Raw genomic sequence first — 21,015 nt, forward strand, 5'->3', positions numbered from 1 at the left:
TGAAGATGATGAAGATGATGAAGATGAAGATGATGAAGATGATGAAGATTAAGATGATGAAGATGATGAAGATGAAGAAGATGATGACGAAGAAGATGAAGATGAAGATGAAGAAGAAGATGATGAAGAAGATGAAGATGATGATGAAGATGAAGATGATGACGAAGAGGATGAAGATGAAGATGATGAAGATGATGATGAAGAAGATGAAGAGGAAGATGAAGAGGAGGAAGAAGATGAAGATGAAGAAGATGACGAAGAGGATGAAGATGAAGATGAAGATGATGAAGATGAAGAAGAAGATGAAGAAGGAGATGAAGAAGAAGATGAAGATGAAGGAGAAGGAGGAGAAGAAGATGAAGAAGATGAAGAAGGAGAAGATGAAGATGAAGATGGAAAAGAAGATGATGAAGAAAATAAAGAAGATGAAGAAGAAGGAGAAGATGAAGATGAAGATGAAGAAGATGAAGATGAAGATGAAGAAGGAGATGAAGATGAAGATGAAGATGAAGAAGAAGATGAAGAAGAAGATGAAGAAGAAGAAGATGAAGAAGAAGATGAAGGAGAAGATGAAGGAGAAGATGAAGGAGAAGATGAAGGAGAAGATGAAGGAGAAGGAGAAGAAGGAGAAGGAGAAGAAGGAGAAGGAGAAGAAGGAGAAGGAGAAGAAGATGAAGAAGAAGATGAAGGAGATGGAGAAGGAGAAGAAGGAGAAGGAGAAGGAGAAGGAGAAGAAGGAGAAGGAGAAGGAGAAGGAGAAGGAGATGAAGATGAAGATGAAGATGAAGGAGATGAAGATGAAGATGAAGATGATGAAGATGAAGATGAAGATGATGAAGATGGAGAAGGAGAAGGAGATGAAGATGAAGAAGATGAAGATGAAGATGATGAAGGAGAAGAAGATGAAGATGAAGATGAAGATGATGATGAAGATGAAGAAGGAGAAGATGAAGGAGAAGGAGAAGGAGAAGGAGAAGAAGGAGATGAAGAAGAAGAAGAAGAAGAAGAAGAAGAAGAAGATGAAGAAGAAGATGAAGAAGAAGATGATGAAGAAGAAGATGATGAAGGAGAAGAAGATGATGAAGGAGAAGGAGAAGAAGGAGAAGGAGAAGAAGGAGAAGGAGAAGGAGAAGAAGGAGAAGGAGAAGAAGGAGAAGGAGAAGAAGGAGAAGGAGAAGGAGAAGAAGATGAAGGAGAAGGAGAAGGAGAAGGAGAAGGAGAAGGAGAAGGAGAAGGAGAAGGAGAAGGAGAAGGAGAAGGAGAAGATGAAGATGAAGATGAAGATGAAGATGAAGAAGATGAAGATGATGAAGATGATGAAGATGAAGATGAAGAGGATGAAGATGAAGATGAAGATGAAGATGAAGATGAAGATGATGAAGATGAAGATGAAGATGAAGATGAAGATGAAGATGAAGATGAAGATGAAGAAGATGAAGATGAAGATGAAGATGAAGATGATGATGAAGATGAAGATGAAGATGAAGATGAAGATGATGAAGATGGAGAAGGAGAAGGAGATGAAGGAGATGAAGGAGATGAAGAAGATGAAGATGAAGATGAAGATGAAGATGAAGATGAAGATGATGAAGATGAAGATGAAGATGATGATGATGATGAAGATGAAGAAGGAGAAGATGAAGGAGAAGGAGAAGGAGAAGGAGAAGGAGAAGGAGGAGATGAAGAAGAAGAAGAAGAAGAAGAAGATGAAGAAGAAGATGAAGAAGAAGATGAAGGAGAAGATGAAGGAGAAGATGAAGGAGAAGATGAAGGAGAAGATGAAGATGAAGATGAAGATGAAGATGAAGATGAAGATGAAGATGAAGAAGAAGATGATGAAGAAGATGAAGATGAAGATGAAGATGAAGATGATGATGATGATGATGAAGATGAAGATGAAGATGAAGATGATGATGAAGATGATGAAGATGATGAAGATGATGAAGATGATGAAGATGATGAAGATTAAGATGATGAAGATGATGAAGATTAAGATGATGAAGATGATGAAGATGAAGAAGATGATGACGAAGAAGATGAAGATGAAGATGAAGAAGAAGATGATGAAGAAGATGAAGATGATGATGAAGATGAAGATGATGACGAAGAGGATGAAGATGAAGATGATGAAGATGATGATGAAGAAGATGAAGAGGAAGATGAAGAGGAGGAAGAAGATGAAGATGAAGAAGATGACGAAGAGGATGAAGATGAAGATGAAGATGATGAAGATGAAGAAGAAGATGAAGAAGGAGATGAAGAAGGAGATGAAGAAGAAGATGAAGATGAAGGAGAAGGAGGAGAAGAAGATGAAGAAGATGAAGAAGGAGAAGATGAAGATGAAGATGGAAAAGAAGATGATGAAGAAAATAAAGAAGATGAAGAAGAAGGAGAAGATGAAGATGAAGATGAAGAAGATGAAGATGAAGATGAAGAAGGAGATGAAGATGAAGATGAAGATGAAGAAGATGAAGAAGAAGATGAAGAAGAAGATGAAGAAGAAGATGAAGAAGAAGATGAAGAAGAAGATGAAGGAGAAGGAGAAGAAGGAGAAGGAGAAGAAGGAGAAGGAGAAGAAGGAGAAGGAGAAGAAGATGAAGAAGAAGATGAAGGAGAAGGAGAAGGAGAAGAAGAAGGAGAAGGAGAAGGAGAAGAAGGAGAAGGAGAAGGAGAAGGAGAAGGAGAAGAAGATGAAGATGAAGATGAAGATGAAGATGAAGATGAAGGAGATGAAGATGAAGATGAAGATGATGAAGATGAAGATGAAGATGATGAAGATGGAGAAGGAGAAGGAGAAGGAGATGAAGAAGATGAAGATGAAGATGAAGATGAAGATGAAGAAGGAGAAGAAGATGAAGATGAAGATGAAGATGAAGATGAAGATGATGATGAAGATGAAGAAGGAGAAGATGAAGGAGAAGGAGAAGGAGAAGAAGGAGAAGGAGAAGGAGAAGAAGGAGAAGGAGATGAAGAAGAAGAAGATGAAGAAGAAGATGAAGGAGAAGAAGATGATGAAGGAGAAGAAGATGATGAAGGAGAAGAAGATGATGAAGGAGAAGAAGATGATGAAGGAGAAGAAGATGATGAAGGAGAAGGAGAAGAAGGAGAAGGAGAAGAAGGAGAAGGAGAAGGAGAAGGAGAAGGAGAAGGAGAAGGAGAAGAAGGAGAAGGAGAAGGAGAAGGAGAAGGAGAAGGAGAAGGAGAAGATGAAGATGAAGATGAAGATGAAGATGAAGATGATGAAGATGAAGATGAAGATGAAGATGAAGATGAAGATGAAGATGATGAAGATGAAGATGAAGATGAAGATGAAGATGAAGATGATGAAGATGAAGATGATGAAGATGGAGAAGGAGAAGGAGAAGAAGAAGATGAAGAAGATGAAGAAGATGAAGAAGATGAAGAAGATGAAGATGAAGATGAAGATGATGATGAAGATGAAGATGATGATGAAGAAGGAGAAGATGAAGGAGAAGGAGAAGGAGAAGGAGAAGGAGGAGATGAAGAAGAAGAAGAAGAAGATGAAGAAGAAGATGAAGAAGAAGATGAAGGAGAAGATGAAGGAGAAGATGAAGATGAAGATGAAGATGAAGATGAAGATGAAGATGAAGATGATGAAGATGAAGATGATGAAGGAGAAGAAGATGAAGATGGAGAAGATGGAGAAGATGGAGAAGATGAAGATGAAGATGAAGATGAAGATGAAGATGAAGATGATGATGAAGATGAAGATGAAGAAGATGAAGATTGAAGAAGATGATTAAGAAGATGAACATCAAGAAGATGATGAAGATGAAGCTGAAGATGACGAAGATGACAAAGATGAAGACGAAGATGAAGATGATGAAGAAGACGACGAAGGAGAAGAAGAAGAAGATGAAGATGATGAAGATGTAGATGATGAAGATGAAGGAGAAGGAGAAGAAGGAGAAGATGAAGATGAAGTTGAAGATGACGATGAAGGAGAAGGAGAAGAAGAAGATGAAGAAGATGAAGATGAAGAAGATGTAGATGATGAAGATGAAGGAGAAGAAGAAGATGACAAAGATGAAGACGAAGATGAAGATGATGAAGAAGAAGATGAAGATGAAGGAGAAGAAGAAGAAGAAGATGACGATGAAGATGATGAAGATGAAGATGAAGATGTAGATGATGAAGATGAAGGAGAAGGAGAAGAAGGAGAAGATGATGAAGATGAAGATGACGATGAAGGAGAAGGAGAAGAAGAAGATGAAGAAGATGATGAAGATGAAGGAGAAGGAGAAGATGAAGAAGATGAAGAAGAAGGAGAAGAAGATGATGATGAAGATGAAGAAGAAGAAGACGACGAAGGGGAAGAAGAAGATGAAGATGATGAAGATGTAGATGATGAAGATGAAGGAGAAGGAGAAGAAGATGAAGATGATGAAGAAGGAGAAGATGAAGATGAAGATGGAGAAGAAGATGAAGATGATGAAGATGAAGATGAAGATGAAGAAGATGATGAAGGAGAAGATGAAGAAGATGAAGAAGATGAAGATGATGAAGATGATGAAGGTGAAGATGATGAAAATGAAGATGAAGAAGATGACGAAGAAGATGAAGATGAAGATGATGAAGAAAATGACGAAGAAGATGAAGATGATGATGATGAAGAAGATGATGAAGATGATGAAGGTGAAGATGATGAAAATGAAGATGAAGAAGATGACGAAGAAGATGAAGATGAAGATGATGAAGAAAATGACGAAGAAGATGAAGATGATGAAGATGATGATGATGATGAAGAAGATGAAGATGAAGAAGATGACGAAGAAGATGAAGATGAAGAGGATGATGATGATGATGATGATGATGATGATGATGATGAAGATGATGAAGATGATGAAGATGATGATGATGATGATGATGATGATGATGATGAAGAAGAAGAAGAAGATGAAGATGAAGAAGATGACGAAGAAGATGAAGATGAAGAGGATGATGAAGATGATGAAGATGATGACGAAGAAGATGAAGATGAAGATGATGAAGATGAAGATGATGAAGATGAAGATGATGAAGATGAAGATGATGAAGATGAAGATGATGAAGATGAAGATGAAGATGATGAAGAAAATGACGAAGAAGATGAAGATGAAGATGATGATGATGAAGAAGAAGATGAAGATGAAGAAGATGACGAAGAAGATGAAGATGAAGAGGATGATGAAGAGGATGATGAAGATGAAGATGACGAAGAAGATGACGAAGAAGATGACGAAGAAGATGACGAAGAAGATGACGAAGAGGATGAAGGTGAAGATGATGATGAAGAAGATGAAGATGAAGATGATGAAGATGAAGAGGATGAAGATGACGAAGATGAAGATGAAGAAGATGAAGATGACGAAGATGACGAAGATGAAGAAGATGAAGAGGATGACGAAGAAGATGAAGATGACGAAGATGATGAAGATGACGAAGATGAAGAAGATGACGAAGATGAAGAAGATGGTGAAGATGAAGAAGATGGTGAAGATGAAGATGATGAAGATGAAGATGATGAAGATGAAGATGATGAAGATGAAGATGATGAAGATGATGAAGATGACGAAGAAGATGAAGACGAAGATGACGAAGATGAAGACGAAGATGACGAAGAAGATGAAGACGAAGATGACGAAGATGAAGACGATGATGACGAAGATGAAGACGATGATGAAGAAGATGAAGACGATGATGACGAAGATGAAGACGATGATGAAGATGAAGATGATGAAGATGAAGACGATGATGAAGATGACGAAGACGAAGACGAAGATGACGAAGATGACGAAGATGATGAAGAAGATGAAGACGAAGATGATGAAGATGATGAAGATGAAGACGATGATGACGAAGATGATGACGATGATGACGAAGATGACGAAGACGAAGATGATGACGAAGACGAAGATGATGACGAAGACGAAGATGATGACGAAGACGAAGATGATGACGAAGACGAAGATGAAGAAGTAGAAGACGAAGATGATGAAGAGGAAGAGGAAGAGGACGAAGATGATGAAGAGGAAGATGATGAAGATGAAGATGACGAAGAAGATTAAGATGAAGATGACGAAGAAGATGAAGATGAAGATGATGACGAAGAAGAAGATGAAGAGGATGACGAAGAAGATGAAGATGATGAAGACGAAGAAGATGACGAAGATGAAGATGACGAAGATGAAGATGACGAAGATGAAGATGACGAAGATGAAGATGAAGATGATGAAGATGACGAAGAAGACGAAGAAGATGAAGACGAAGATGACGAAGATGAAGACGATGATGACGAAGATGAAGACGAAGATGAAGACGAAGATGACGAAGATGAAGACGAAGATGAAGACGAAGATGAAGACGAAGATGAAGACGAAGATGAAGAAGATGATGAAGATGACGAAGAAGAAGACGACAAAGATGATGACGAAGATGATGAAGATGCTGAAGATGAAGATGCTGAAGATGATGAAGATGACGAAGATGATGAAGATGACGAAGACGACGAAGATGATGACGATGATGAAGACGAAGATGATGACGATGAAGACGAAGATGACGAAGACAAAGATGATGACGAAGAAGAAGACGAAGATGATGAAGAGGAAGAGGAAGAGGACGAAGATGATGAAGAGGAAGAGGAAGAAGATGACGAAGAAGATGACGAAGATGAAGATGAAGAGGAAGATGAAGAGGAAGATGAAGAGGAAGATGAAGAGGAAGATGAAGAGGAAGATGAAGAGGAAGATGAAGAGGAAGATGAAGAGGAAGATGAAGAGGAAGATGAAGAGGAAGATGACGAAGATGAAGACGAAGATGACGAAGATGACGAAGAAGAAGAAGATGAAGAAGAAGAAGATGAAGATGATGAAGATGACGAAGAAGAAGATGACAAAGATGATGACGAAGAAGATGAAGATGCTGAAGATGACGAAGAAGAAGATTACAAAGATGATGACGAAGAAGATGAAGATGCTGAAGATGAAGATGAAGAAGATGATGAAGATGACGAAGATGATGAAGATGACGAAGACGACGAAGATGATGACGATGATGAAGACGAAGATGATGACGATGAAGACGAAGATGACGAAGACAAAGATGATGACGAAGATGACGAAGAAGAAGACGAAGATGATGAAGAGGAAGAGGAAGAGGACGAAGATGATGAAGAGGAAGAGGAAGAAGATGATGAAGAAGATGATGAAGATGAAGAGGAAGATGAAGAGGAAGATGAAGAGGAAGATGAAGAGGAAGATGAAGAGGAAGATGAAGAGGAAGATGAAGAGGAAGATGAAGAGGAAGATGAAGAGGAAGAGGAAGAGGAAGAGGAAGAGGAAGAGGATGAGGAAGATGATGAGGAAGATGATGAGGAAGATGATGAGGAAGATGATGAGGAAGATGATGAGGAAGATGATGAAGATAAAGATAAAGATGAAGATGAAGATGAAGATGAAGATGAAGATGAAGATGAAGATGATGAAGATGAAGATGAAGATGAAGATGAAGAGGAAGAGGAAGAGGAAGAGGAAGAGGAAGAGGAAGATGAAGAGGAAGATGAAGAGGAAGATGAAGAGGAAGAGGAAGATGATGAGGAAGATGATGATGAAGATGAAGATGAAGATGAAGATGATGAAGATGATGAAGATGAAGAGGAAGATGAAGAGGAAGATGAAGAGGAAGATGAAGAGGAAGATGAAGAGGAAGATGAAGAGGAAGATGAAGAGGAAGAGGAAGATGATGAGGAAGATGATGAAGATGAAGATGAAGATGAAGATGAAGATGATGAAGAGGAAGATGACGAAGATGACGAAGAGGAAGATGAAGATGATGAAGAGGAAGAGGAAGATGACGAAGATGATGAAGAGGAAGAGGAAGATGACGAAGATGATGAAGAGGAAGATGATGAAGAGGAAGAGGAAGATGACGAAGATGATGAAGAGGAAGATGATGAAGAGGAAGATGAAGATGATGAAGAGGAAGAGGAAGATGACGAAGATGATGAAGAGGAAGAGGAAGATGACGAAGATGACGAAGATGACGAAGAGGAAGATGATGAAGATCAAGACGAAGATGACGAAGAGGAAGATGACGAAGATGACGAAGAGGAAGATGACGAAGATGACGAAGAGGAAGATGACAAAGAGGAAGATGACAAAGAGGAAGATGACGAAGAGGAAGAAGAAGATGAAGAAGAAGATGAAGATGATGATGAAGATGAAGAAGATGAAGATGATGAAGATGACGAAGAAGAAGATGACGAAGAAGAAGATGACGAAGATGATGACGAAGATGATGACGAAGATGATGACGAAGATGATGACGAAGATGATGACGAAGATGATGACGAAGAAGATGACGAAGAAGATGACGAAGAAGATGAAGATGAAGATGATGAAGATGACGAAGATGACGAAGATGACGAAGATGACGAAGATGACGAAGATGAAGAAGATGAAGAAGAAGATGAAGATGATGACGAAGATGAAGATGATGACGAAGATGAAGATGATGACGAAGATGAAGAAGAAGATGATGAAGAAGATGAAGATGAAGAAAATGACGAAGAGGATGAAGATGAAGATGCTGAAGATGAAGATGAAGATGACGAAGATGAAGAAGATGACGAAGACGACGAAGATGAAGAAGATGCAGATGACGAAGAAGATGACGAAGATGCAGATGACGAAGAAGATGACGAAGAAGATGAAGATGAAGAAAATGACGAAGAGGAAGATGACGAAGATGATGAAGAGGAAGAGGAAGATGACGAAGATGAAGAAGATGAAGAAGATGAAGAAGAAGATGAAGATGATGACGAAGATGAAGATGATGACGAAGATGAAGATGATGACGAAGATGAAGAAGAAGATGATGAAGAAGATGAAGATGAAGAAAATGACGAAGAGGATGAAGATGAAGATGCTGAAGATGAAGATGAAGATGACGAAGATGAAGAAGATGACGAAGACGACGAAGATGAAGAAGATGCAGATGACGAAGAAGATGACGAAGATGCAGATGACGAAGAAGATGACGAAGAAGATGAAGATGAAGAAAATGACGAAGAGGAAGATGACGAAGATGATGAAGAGGAAGAGGAAGATGACGAAGATGATGAAGAGGAAGAGGAAGATGACGAAGATGATGAAGAGGAAGAGGAAGATGACGAAGATGATGAAGAGGAAGAGGAAGATGACGAAGATGATGAAGAGGAAGAGGAAGATGACGAAGATGATGAAGAGGAAGATGATGAAGATGAAGATGAAGATGAAGATGATGAAGAGGAAGAGGAAGATGACGAAGATGATGAAGAGGAAGATGAAGATGATGAAGAGGAAGAGGAAGATGACGAAGATGACGAAGAGGAAGAGGAAGATGACGAAGAGGAAGAGGAAGATGACGAAGATGACGAAGAGGAAGAGGAAGATGACGAAGATCAAGACGAAGATGACGAAGAGGAAGATGACGAAGATGACGAAGAGGAAGATGACGAAGAGGAAGATGATGAAGAGGAAGAGGAAGATGACGAAGATGATGAAGAGGAAGATGACGAAGATGATGAAGAGGAAGATGATGAAGATCAAGATCAAGATGAAGATGATGATGAAGAGGAAGAGGAAGATGACGAAGATGATGAAGAGGAAGATGACGAAGATGACGAAGAGGAAGAGGAAGATGACGAAGATGACGAAGAGGAAGAGGAAGATGACGAAGATGACGAAGAGGAAGAGGAAGATGACGAAGATGACGAAGAGGAAGAGGAAGATGACGAAGATGACGAAGAGGAAGATGACGAAGATCAAGACGAAGATGACGAAGAGGAAGATGACGAAGAGGAAGATGACGAAGATGACGAAGAGGAAGATGACGAAGATGACGAAGAGGAAGATGACGAAGATGACGAAGATGACAAAGAGGAAGATGACGAAGATGACAAAGAGGAAGATGACGAAGATGAAGAAGAAGATGAAGAAGATGAAGAAGAAGATGAAGAAGATGAAGATGACGAAGATGACGAAGAAGATGATGACGAAGATGATGACGAAGATGATGACGAAGATGATGACGAAGAAGATGACGAAGAAGATGACGAAGATGATGACGAAGATGATGACGAAGATGATGACGAAGAAGATGACGAAGATGATGACGAAGATGATGACGAAGATGATGACGAAGAAGATGACGAAGAAGATGACGAAGAAGATGAAGATGAAGATGATGAAGATGATGAAGATGACGAAGATGACGAAGATGAAGAAGAAGATGAAGATGATGACGAAGATGAAGAAGAAGAAGATGAAGAAGATGAAGATGAAGAAAATGACGAAGAGGATGAAGATGAAGATGCTGAAGATGAAGATGACGAAGACGACGAAGATGAAGAAGATGCAGATGACGAAGAAGATGACGAAGATGCAGATGACGAAGAAGATGACGAAGAAGATGAAGATGAAGAAAATGACGAAGAGGATGAAGATGAAGATGACGAAGATGAAGACGAAGATGAAGACGAAGATGAAGAAGATGATGAAGATGACGAAGAAGAAGACGACAAAGATGATGACGAAGATGATGAAGATGCTGAAGATGAAGATGCTGAAGATGATGAAGATGACGAAGATGATGAAGATGACGAAGACGACGAAGATGATGACGATGACGAAGACGAAGATGATGACGATGAAGACGAAGATGACGAAGACAAAGATGATGACGAAGAAGAAGACGAAGATGATGAAGAGGAAGAGGAAGAGGACGAAGATGATGAAGAGGAAGAGGAAGAAGATGACGAAGATGAAGATGAAGAGGAAGATGAAGAGGAAGATGAAGAGGAAGATGAAGAGGAAGATGAAGAGGAAGATGAAGAGGAAGATGAAGAGGAAGATGAAGAGGAAGATGAAGAGGAAGATGACGAAGATGAAGACGAAGATGACGAAGATGACGAAGATGAAGACGAAGATGAAGAAGAAGAAGAAGATGAAGAAGAAGAAGATGAAGATGATGAAGATGACGAAGAAGAAGATGACAAAGATGATGACGAAGAAGATGAAGATGCTGAAGATGACGAAGAAGATTACAAAGATGATGACGAAGAAGATGAAGATGCTGAAGATGAAGATGAAGAAGATGATGAAGATGACGAAGATGATGAAGATGACGAAGACGACGAAGATGATGACGATGATGAAGACGAAGATGATGACGATGAAGACGAAGATGACGAAGACAAAGATGATGACGAAGATGACGAAGAAGAAGACGAAGATGATGAAGAGGAAGAGGAAGAGGACGAAGATGATGAAGAGGAAGAGGAAGAAGATGATGAAGATGAAGAGGAAGATGATGATGAAGATGAAGAGGAAGATGAAGATGAAGAGGAAGATGAAGAGGAAGATGAAGAGGAAGATGAAGAGGAAGATGAAGAGGAAGAGGAAGATGATGAGGAAGATGATGAGGAAGATGATGAGGAAGATGATGAGGAAGATGATGAGGAAGATGATGAGGAAGATGATGAGGAAGATGATGAGGAAGATGATGAAGATAAAGATAAAGATGAAGATGAAGATGAAGATGAAGATGAAGATGAAGATGAAGATGAAGAGGAAGAGGAAGAGGAAGAGGAAGAGGAAGAGGAAGAGGAAGAGGAAGAGGAAGAGGAAGATGAAGAGGAAGATGAAGAGGAAGAGGAAGAGGAAGATGATGAGGAAGATGATGAGGAAGATGATGAGGAAGATGATGATGAAGATGAAGATGAAGATGAAGATGAAGATGAAGATAAAGATGAAGATGATGAAGATGAAGAGGAAGATGAAGAGGAAGATGAAGAGGAAGATGAAGAGGAAGATGAAGAGGAAGAGGAAGATGATGAGGAAGATGATGAAGATGAAGATGAAGATGAAGATGAAGATGATGAAGAGGAAGATGACGAAGATGACGAAGAGGAAGATGAAGATGATGAAGAGGAAGAGGAAGATGACGAAGATGATGAAGAGGAAGAGGAAGATGACGAAGATGATGAAGAGGAAGATGATGAAGAGGAAGAGGAAGATGACGAAGATGATGAAGAGGAAGATGATGAAGAGGAAGATGAAGATGATGAAGAGGAAGAGGAAGATGACGAAGATGATGAAGAGGAAGAGGAAGATGACGAAGATGACGAAGATGACGAAGAGGAAGATGACGAAGAGGAAGATGACGAAGATGACGAAGAGGAAGATGACGAAGATGACGAAGAGGAAGATGACGAAGATGACGAAGAGGAAGATGACGAAGATGACGAAGAGGAAGATGACGAAGAGGAAGATGACAAAGAGGAAGATGACGAAGAGGAAGAAGAAGATGAAGAAGAAGATGAAGATGATGATGAAGATGAAGAAGATGAAGATGATGAAGATGACGAAGAAGAAGATGACGAAGAAGATGACGAAGATGATGACGAAGATGATGACGAAGATGATGACGAAGATGATGACGAAGATGATGACGAAGATGATGACGAAGATGATGACGAAGAAGATGACGAAGATGATGACGAAGAAGATGACGAAGAAGATGAAGATGAAGATGAAGAAGATGACGAAGATGACGAAGATGACGAAGATGACGAAGATGAAGAAGATGACGAAGATGAAGAAGATGAAGAAGATGAAGAAGAAGATGAAGATGATGACGAAGATGAAGATGATGACGAAGATGAAGATGATGACGAAGATGAAGAAGAAGATGATGAAGAAGATGAAGATGAAGAAAATGACGAAGAGGATGAAGATGAAGATGATGAAGATGAAGATGACGAAGATGAAGAAGATGACGAAGACGACGAAGATGAAGAAGATGCAGATGACGAAGAAGATGACGAAGATGCAGATGACGAAGAAGATGACGAAGAAGATGAAGATGAAGAAAATGACGAAGAGGAAGATGACGAAGATGATGAAGAGGAAGAGGAAGATGACGAAGATGATGAAGAGGAAGAGGAAGATGACGAAGATGATGAAGAGGAAGAGGAAGATGACGAAGATGATGAAGAGGAAGAGGAAGATGACGAAGATGATGAAGAGGAAGATGATGAAGATCAAGATGAAGATGAAGATGATGAAGAGGAAGAGGAAGATGACGAAGATGATGAAGAGGAAGATGAAGATGACGAAGATGACGAAGAGGAAGAGGAAGATGACGAAGATGACGAAGAGGAAGAGGAAGATGACGAAGAGGAAGAGGAAGATGACGAAGATGACGAAGAGGAAGAGGAAGATGACGAAGATGACGAAGAGGAAGAGGAAGATGACGAAGATGACGAAGAGGAAGAGGAAGATGACGAAGAGGAAGATGATGAAGATCAAGACGAAGATGACGAAGAGGAAGATGACGAAGAGGAAGATGACGAAGAGGAAGATGATGAAGAGGAAGAGGAAGATGACGAAGATGATGAAGAGGAAGATGACGAAGATGATGAAGAGGAAGATGACGAAGATCAAGATCAAGATGAAGATGATGATGAAGAGGAAGATGACGAAGATGACGAAGAGGAAGAGGAAGATGACGAAGATGACGAAGAGGAAGAGGAAGATGACGAAGATGACGAAGAGGAAGAGGAAGATGACGAAGATGACGAAGAGGAAGAGGAAGATGACGAAGATGACGAAGAGGAAGAGGAAGATGACGAAGATGACGAAGAGGAAGATGACGAAGATCAAGACGAAGATGACGAAGAGGAAGATGACGAAGATGACGAAGAGGAAGATGACGAAGATGACGAAGAGGAAGATGACGAAGATGACGAAGATGACGAAGATGACAAAGAGGAAGATGACGAAGATGACAAAGAGGAAGATGACGAAGATGAAGAAGAAGATGAAGAAGATGAAGAAGATGAAGATGACGAAGATGACGAAGAAGAAGATGACGAAGATGATGACGAAGATGATGACGAAGAAGATGACGAAGAAGATGACGAAGAAGATGACGAAGAAGATGACGAAGATGATGACGAAGATGATGACGAAGATGATGACGAAGATGATGACGAAGAAGATGACGAAGATGATGACGAAGATGATGACGAAGAAGATGACGAAGAAGATGACGAAGAAGATGACGAAGAAGATGAAGATGAAGATGATGAAGATGATGAAGATGACGAAGATGAAGAAGAAGATGAAGATGATGACGAAGATGAAGAAGAAGAAGATGAAGAAGATGAAGATGAAGAAAATGACGAAGAGGATGAAGATGAAGATGCTGAAGATGAAGATGAAGATGACGAAGACGACGAAGATGAAGAAGATGCAGATGACGAAGAAGATGACGAAGATGCAGATGACGAAGAAGATGACGAAGAAGATGAAGATGAAGAAAATGACGAAGAGGATGAAGATGAAGATGACGAAGATGAAGACGAAGATGAAGACGAAGATGAAGAAGATGATGAAGATGACGAAGAAGAAGACGACAAAGATGATGACGAAGATGATGAAGATGCTGAAGATGAAGATGCTGAAGATGATGAAGATGACGAAGATGATGAAGATGACGAAGACGACGAAGATGATGAAGATGACGACGATGATGAAGACGAAGATGATGACGATGAAGACGAAGATGACGAAGACAAAGATGATGACGAAGAAGAAGACGAAGATGATGAAGAGGAAGAGGAAGAGGACGAAGATGATGAAGAGGAAGAGGAAGAAGATGACGAAGATGATGAAGAGGAAGAGGAAGAAGATGACGAAGATGATGACGAAGATGATGACGAAGATGATGACGAAGATGAAGAGGAAGATGAAGAGGAAGATGAAGAGGAAGATGAAGAGGAAGATGAAGAGGAAGATGAAGAGGAAGATGAAGAGGAAGATGAAGAGGAAGATGAAGAGGAAGATGACGAAGATGAAGACGAAGATGACGAAGATGACGAAGATGAAGACGAAGATGAAGAAGAAGAAGAAGATGAAGAAGAAGAAGATGAAGATGATGAAGATGACGAAGAAGAAGATGACAAAGATGATGACGAAGAAGATGAAGATGCTGAAGATGACGAAGAAGAAGATTACAAAGATGATGACGAAGAAGATGAAGATGCTGAAGATGAAGATGAAGAAGATGATGAAGATGACGAAGATGATGAAGATGACGAAGACGACGAAGATGATGACGATGACGAAGACGAAGATGATGACGATGAAGACGAAGATGACGAAGACAAAGATGATGACGAAGATGACGAAGAAGAAGACGAAGATGATGAAGAGGAAGAGGAAGAGGACGAAGATGATGAAGAGGAAGAGGAAGAAGATGATGAAGATGAAGAGGAAGATGAAGAGGAAGATGAAGAGGAAGATGAAGAGGAAGATGAAGAGGAAGATGAAGAGGAAGATGAAGAGGAAGATGAAGAGGATGAGGAAGATGATGAGGAAGATGATGAGGAAGATGATGAGGAAGATGATGAGGAAGATGATGAGGAAGATGATGAAGATAAAGATAAAGATGAAGATGAAGATGAAGATGATGAAGATGAAGAGGAAGAGGAAGATGAAGAGGAAGATGAAGAGGAAGATGAAGAGGAAGATGAAGAGGAAGATGAAGAGGAAGATGAAGAGGAAGAGGAAGATGATGAGGAAGATGATGAGGAAGATGATGAGGAAGATGATGATGAAGATGAAGATGAAGATGAAGATAAAGATGAAGATGATGAAGATGAAGAGGAAGATGAAGAGGAAGATGAAGAGGAAGATGAAGAGGAAGATGAAGAGGAAGATGAAGAGGAAGATGAAGAGGAAGAGGAAGATGATGAGGAAGATGATGAAGATGAAGATGAAGATGAAGATGAAGATGAAGATGATGAAGAGGAAGATGACGAAGATGACGAAGAGGAAGATGAAGATGATGAAGAGGAAGAGGAAGATGACGAAGATGATGAAGAGGAAGATGATGAAGAGGAAGAGGAAGATGACGAAGATGATGAAGAGGAAGATGATGAAGAGGAAGATGAAGATGATGAAGAGGAAGAGGAAGATGACGAAGATGATGAAGAGGAAGAGGAAGATGACGAAGATGACGAAGATGACGAAGAGGAAGATGATGAAGATCAAGACGAAGATGACGAAGAGGAAGATGACGAAGATGACGAAGAGGAAGATGACGAAGATGACGAAGAGGAAGATGACGAAGATGACGAAGAGGAAGATGACGAAGAGGAAGATGACAAAGAGGAAGATGACGAAGAGGAAGAAGAAGATGAAGAAGAAGATGAAGATGATGATGAAGATGAAGAAGATGAAGATGATGAAGATGACGAAGAAGAAGATGACGAAGATGATGACGAAGATGATGACGAAGATGATGACGAAGATGATGACGAAGATGATGACGAAGATGATGACGAAGAAGATGACGAAGATGATGACGAAGAAGATGACGAAGAAGATGAAGATGAAGATGAAGAAGATGACGAAGATGACGAAGATGACGAAGATGACGAAGATGAAGAAGATGACGAAGATGACGAAGATGAAGAAGATGAAGAAGATGAAGAAGAAGATGAAGAAGATGACGAAGATGAAGATGATGACGAAGATGAAGATGATGACGAAGATGAAGATGATGACGAAGATGAAGAAGAAGATGATGAAGAAGATGAAGATGAAGAAAATGACGAAGAGGATGAAGATGAAGATGCTGAAGATGAAGATGAAGATGACGAAGATGAAGAAGATGACGAAGATGAAGAAGATGCAGATGACGAAGAAGATGACGAAGATGCAGATGACGAAGAAGATGACGAAGAAGATGAAGATGAAGAAAATGACGAAGAGGAAGATGACGAAGATGATGAAGAGGAAGAGGAAGATGACGAAGATGATGAAGAGGAAGAGGAAGATGACGAAGATGATGAAGAGGAAGAGGAAGATGACGAAGATGATGAAGAGGAAGAGGAAGATGACGAAGATGATGAAGAGGAAGAGGAAGATGACGAAGATGATGAAGAGGAAGAGGAAGATGACGAAGATGATGAAGAGGAAGATGATGAAGATCAAGATGAAGATGAAGATGATGAAGAGGAAGAGGAAGATGACGAAGATGATGAAGAGGAAGATGAAGATGATGAAGAGGAAGAGGAAGATGACGAAGATGACGAAGAGGAAGAGGAAGATGACGAAGATGACGAAGAGGAAGAGGAAGATGACGAAGATGACGAAGAGGAAGAGGAAGATGACGAAGAGGAAGAGGAAGATGACGAAGAGGAAGATGATGAAGATCAAGACGAAGATGACGAAGAGGAAGATGACGAAGATGACGAAGAGGAAGATGACGAAGAGGAAGATGACGAAGAGGAAGAGGAAGATGACGAAGATGATGAAGAGGAAGATGACGAAGATGATGAAGAGGAAGATGATGAAGATCAAGATCAAGATGAAGATGATGATGAAGAGGAAGAGGAAGATGACGAAGATGACGAAGAGGAAGAGGAAGATGACGAAGATGACGAAGAGGAAGAGGAAGATGACGAAGATGACGAAGAGGAAGAGGAAGATGACGAAGATGACGAAGAGGAAGAGGAAGATGACGAAGATGACGAAGAGGAAGAGGAAGATGACGAAGATGACGAAGAGGAAGATGACGAAGATCAAGACGAAGATGACGAAGAGGAAGATGACGAAGATGACGAAGAGGAAGATGACGAAGATGACGAAGAGGAAGATGACGAAGATGACGAAGATGACAAAGAGGAAGATGACGAAGATGACAAAGAGGAAGATGACGAAGATGAAGAAGAAGATGAAGAAGATGAAGAAGAAGATGAAGAAGATGAAGATGACGAAGATGACGAAGAAGAAGATGACGAAGATGATGACGAAGATGATGACGAAGATGATGACGAAGAAGATGACGAAGATGATGACGAAGATGATGACGAAGATGATGACGAAGAAGATGACGAAGATGATGACGAAGATGATGACGAAGAAGATGACGAAGAAGATGACGAAGAAGATGACGAAGAAGATGACGAAGAAGATGAAGATGAAGATGATGAAGATGATGAAGATGACGAAGATGACGAAGATGAAGAAGAAGATGAAGATGATGACGAAGATGATGACGAAGATGAAGAAGAAGAAGATGAAGAAGATGAAGATGAAGAAAATGACGAAGAGGATGAAGATGAAGATGCTGAAGATGAAGATGAAGATGACGAAGACGACGAAGATGAAGAAGATGCAGATGACGAAGAAGATGACGAAGATGCAGATGACGAAGAAGATGACGAAGATGCAGATGACGAAGAAGATGACGAAGAAGAAAATGACGAAGAGGATGAAGATGAAGATGAAGATGAAGATGATGAAGATGACGAAGATGACGAAGATGACGAAGACGACGAAGACGACGAAGATGATGATGAAGATGACGAAGATGAAGATGAAGATGAAGAAAATGACGAAGATGAAGATGATGAAGATGATGATGAAGATGATGATGAAGAAGATGACGAAGAAGATGAAGATGATGATGAAGATGATGATGAAGATGATGATGAAGAAGATGACGAAGAAGATGACGAAGAAGATGACGAAGATGATGACGAAGATGATGACGAAGAAGATGACGAAGAAGATGACGAAGAAGATGACGAAGAAGATGACGAAGAAGATGACGAAGAAGATGACGATAAAGAGGATGACGAAGATGAAGATGAAGAAGATGACGAAGAAGATGAAGATGAAGAAGATGACGAAGAAGATGAAGATGAAGAGGATGAAGATGAAGAAGATGACGAAGAAGATGAAGATGAAGAGGATGAAGATGAAGATGAAGATGAAGATGAAGATGAAGATGATGAAGATGAAGATGATGAAGATGATGATGAAGATGATGACGAAGAAGATGACGAAGAAGATGACGAAGATGATGACGAAGATGATGACGAAGATGAAGATGAAGAAGATGACGAAGAAGATGAAGATGAAGAAGATGACGAAGAAGATGACGAAGAAGATGACGATAAAGAGGATGACGAAGATGAAGATGAAGAAGATGACGAAGAAGATGAAGATGAAGAAGATGACGAAGAAGATGAAGATGAAGAGGATGACGAAGAAGATGAAGATGAAGAGGATGAAGATGAAGATGAAGATGAAGAGGATGAAGATGAAGATGAAGATGAAGATGAAGATGAAGATGAAGATGAAGATGAAGATGATGAAGATGAAGATGATGAAGATGAAGATGATGAAGATGATGAAGATTAAGATGATGAAGATGATGAAGATGATGAAGATGAAGAAGATGATGACGAAGAAGATGAAGATGAAGAAGATGAAGATGAAGAAGAAGATGATGAAGAAGATGAAGATGATGATGAAGATGAAGATGATGACGAAGAGGATGAAGATGAAGATGATGAAGATGAAGAGGAAGATGAAGAGGAGGAAGAAGATGAAGATGAAGAAGATGACGAAGAGGATGAAGATGAAGATGAAGATGATGAAGATGAAGATGAAGATGATGAAGATGAAGATGAAGATGATGAAGATGAAGATGAAGATGACGAAGATGAAGAGGAAGAAGATGACGAAGATGAAGATGAAGAAGATGACGAAGATGAAGATGAAGATGAAGATGACGAAGATGAAGATGAAGATGATGACGAAGATGAAGACGACGAAGACGAAGACGACGATGACGAAGATGAAGATGACGAAGATGAAGATGACGAAGATGAAGATGACGAAGACGAAGACGACGATGACGAAGATGAAGATGACGAAGATGAAGATGACGAAGATGAAGATGACGAAGATGAAGATGACGAAGATGAAGATGACGAAGATCAAGATGAAGAAGATGGTGAAGATGAAGAAGATGGTGAAGATGAAGAAGATGGTGAAGATGGTGAAGATGAAGAAGATGGTGAAGATGGTGAAGATGAAGATGAAGATGAAGAAGATGAAGATGATGAAAAGGAAGATGAAGAAGATGGTGAAGATGAAGAAGATGGTGAAGATGGTGAAGATGAAGAAGATGGTGAAGATGGTGAAGATGAAGATGAAGATGAAGAAGATGAAGATGATGAAAAGGAAGATGATGAAGATGATGAAGATGACGAAGAAGATGAAGATGAAGAAGATGAAGATGATGAAAATGAAGATGATGACGAAGAAGATGAAGAGGACGAAGACGAAGAAGATGAAGAGGAAGATGACGAAGATGACGAAGAGGACGAAGACGATGAAGAGGAAGACGATGAAGAGGAAGATGACGAAGATGAAGATGACGAAGATGAAGAAGAAGATGAAGAAGATGAAGAAGATGAAGAAGATGAAGAAGATGAAGAAGAAGATGAAGAAGATGAAGATGAAGATGAAGAAGATGAAGAAGATGAAGATGACGAAGAAGAAGATGATGAAGATGATGACGAAGAAGATGACGAAGAAGATGAAGATGAAGAAAATGACGAAGAGGATGAAGACGACGAAGACGACGAAGACGAAGAAGAAGAAGATGAAGATGAAGAAGAATATGATGAAGATGACGAAGATGATGAAGATGAAGACGACGAAGATGAAGACGACGAAGATGAAGAAGATGCAGATGACGAAGAAGATGACGATGAAGAAAATGACGAAGAGGATGAAGATGAAGATGCTGAAGATGAAGATGAAGATGACGAAGATGAAGAAGATGACGAAGACGACGAAGATGCAGATGACGAAGAAGATGAAGAAGAAGATGAAGATGAAGAATATTATGAAGATGAAGAAGATGAAGATGATGAAGAAGAAGATGAAGATGAAGATGATGAAGATGCAGATGAAGATGCAGATGAAGATGCAGATGACGAAGAAGGTGACGAAGAAGATGACGAAGAGGATGAAGATGACGAAGAGGAAGAAGATGACGAAGAGGAAGAAGATGAAGAGGAAGAAGATGAAGAGGAAGATGACGAAGATGACGAAGAGGACGAAGACGAAGAAGATGAAGAAGATGAAGAGGAAGATGACG

The 21,015-nt window shown here is 39.9% G+C and overlaps 4 protein-coding genes and 2 pseudogenes across 8 annotated transcripts in view; 1 reads left to right on the forward strand and 5 right to left on the reverse strand.

Moving 5' to 3' along the window:
• The window catches only part of LOC137369315 (uncharacterized), a 265,372-nt gene that overhangs the window by 122,547 nt on the left and 121,810 nt on the right, over nt 1-21,015 (reverse strand). The window lies entirely within an intron of this gene.
• On the forward strand, nt 170-1,393 carry LOC137368603 (DNA ligase 1-like; annotated as a pseudogene).
• LOC137369330 (uncharacterized) lies at nt 1,699-2,304 on the reverse strand (the record flags this gene model as incomplete). Its single annotated transcript, XM_068030377.1, is given in 1 exon segment — nt 1,699-2,304. A coding segment is annotated over 1 exon segment (606 nt), but the record flags the coding sequence as incomplete, so codon positions are not given.
• Nucleotides 2,632-3,450, reverse strand: LOC137369328 (uncharacterized; the record flags this gene model as incomplete). Its single annotated transcript, XM_068030374.1, has 2 exons — nt 2,632-3,053; nt 3,213-3,450. Coding segments are annotated over 2 exons (660 nt in total), but the record flags the coding sequence as incomplete, so codon positions are not given.
• On the reverse strand, nt 5,465-6,226 carry LOC137369323 (uncharacterized; annotated as a pseudogene).
• Nucleotides 11,780-12,865, reverse strand: LOC137369322 (uncharacterized; the record flags this gene model as incomplete). The annotated part of the gene is made up of 1 exon (XM_068030371.1): nt 11,780-12,865. A coding segment is annotated over one exon (1,086 nt), but the record flags the coding sequence as incomplete, so codon positions are not given.

Source organism: Heterodontus francisci, chromosome 4 (genome assembly GCF_036365525.1).
Source record: "Heterodontus francisci isolate sHetFra1 chromosome 4, sHetFra1.hap1, whole genome shotgun sequence".
Taxonomy (NCBI): domain Eukaryota; kingdom Metazoa; phylum Chordata; class Chondrichthyes; order Heterodontiformes; family Heterodontidae; genus Heterodontus; species Heterodontus francisci.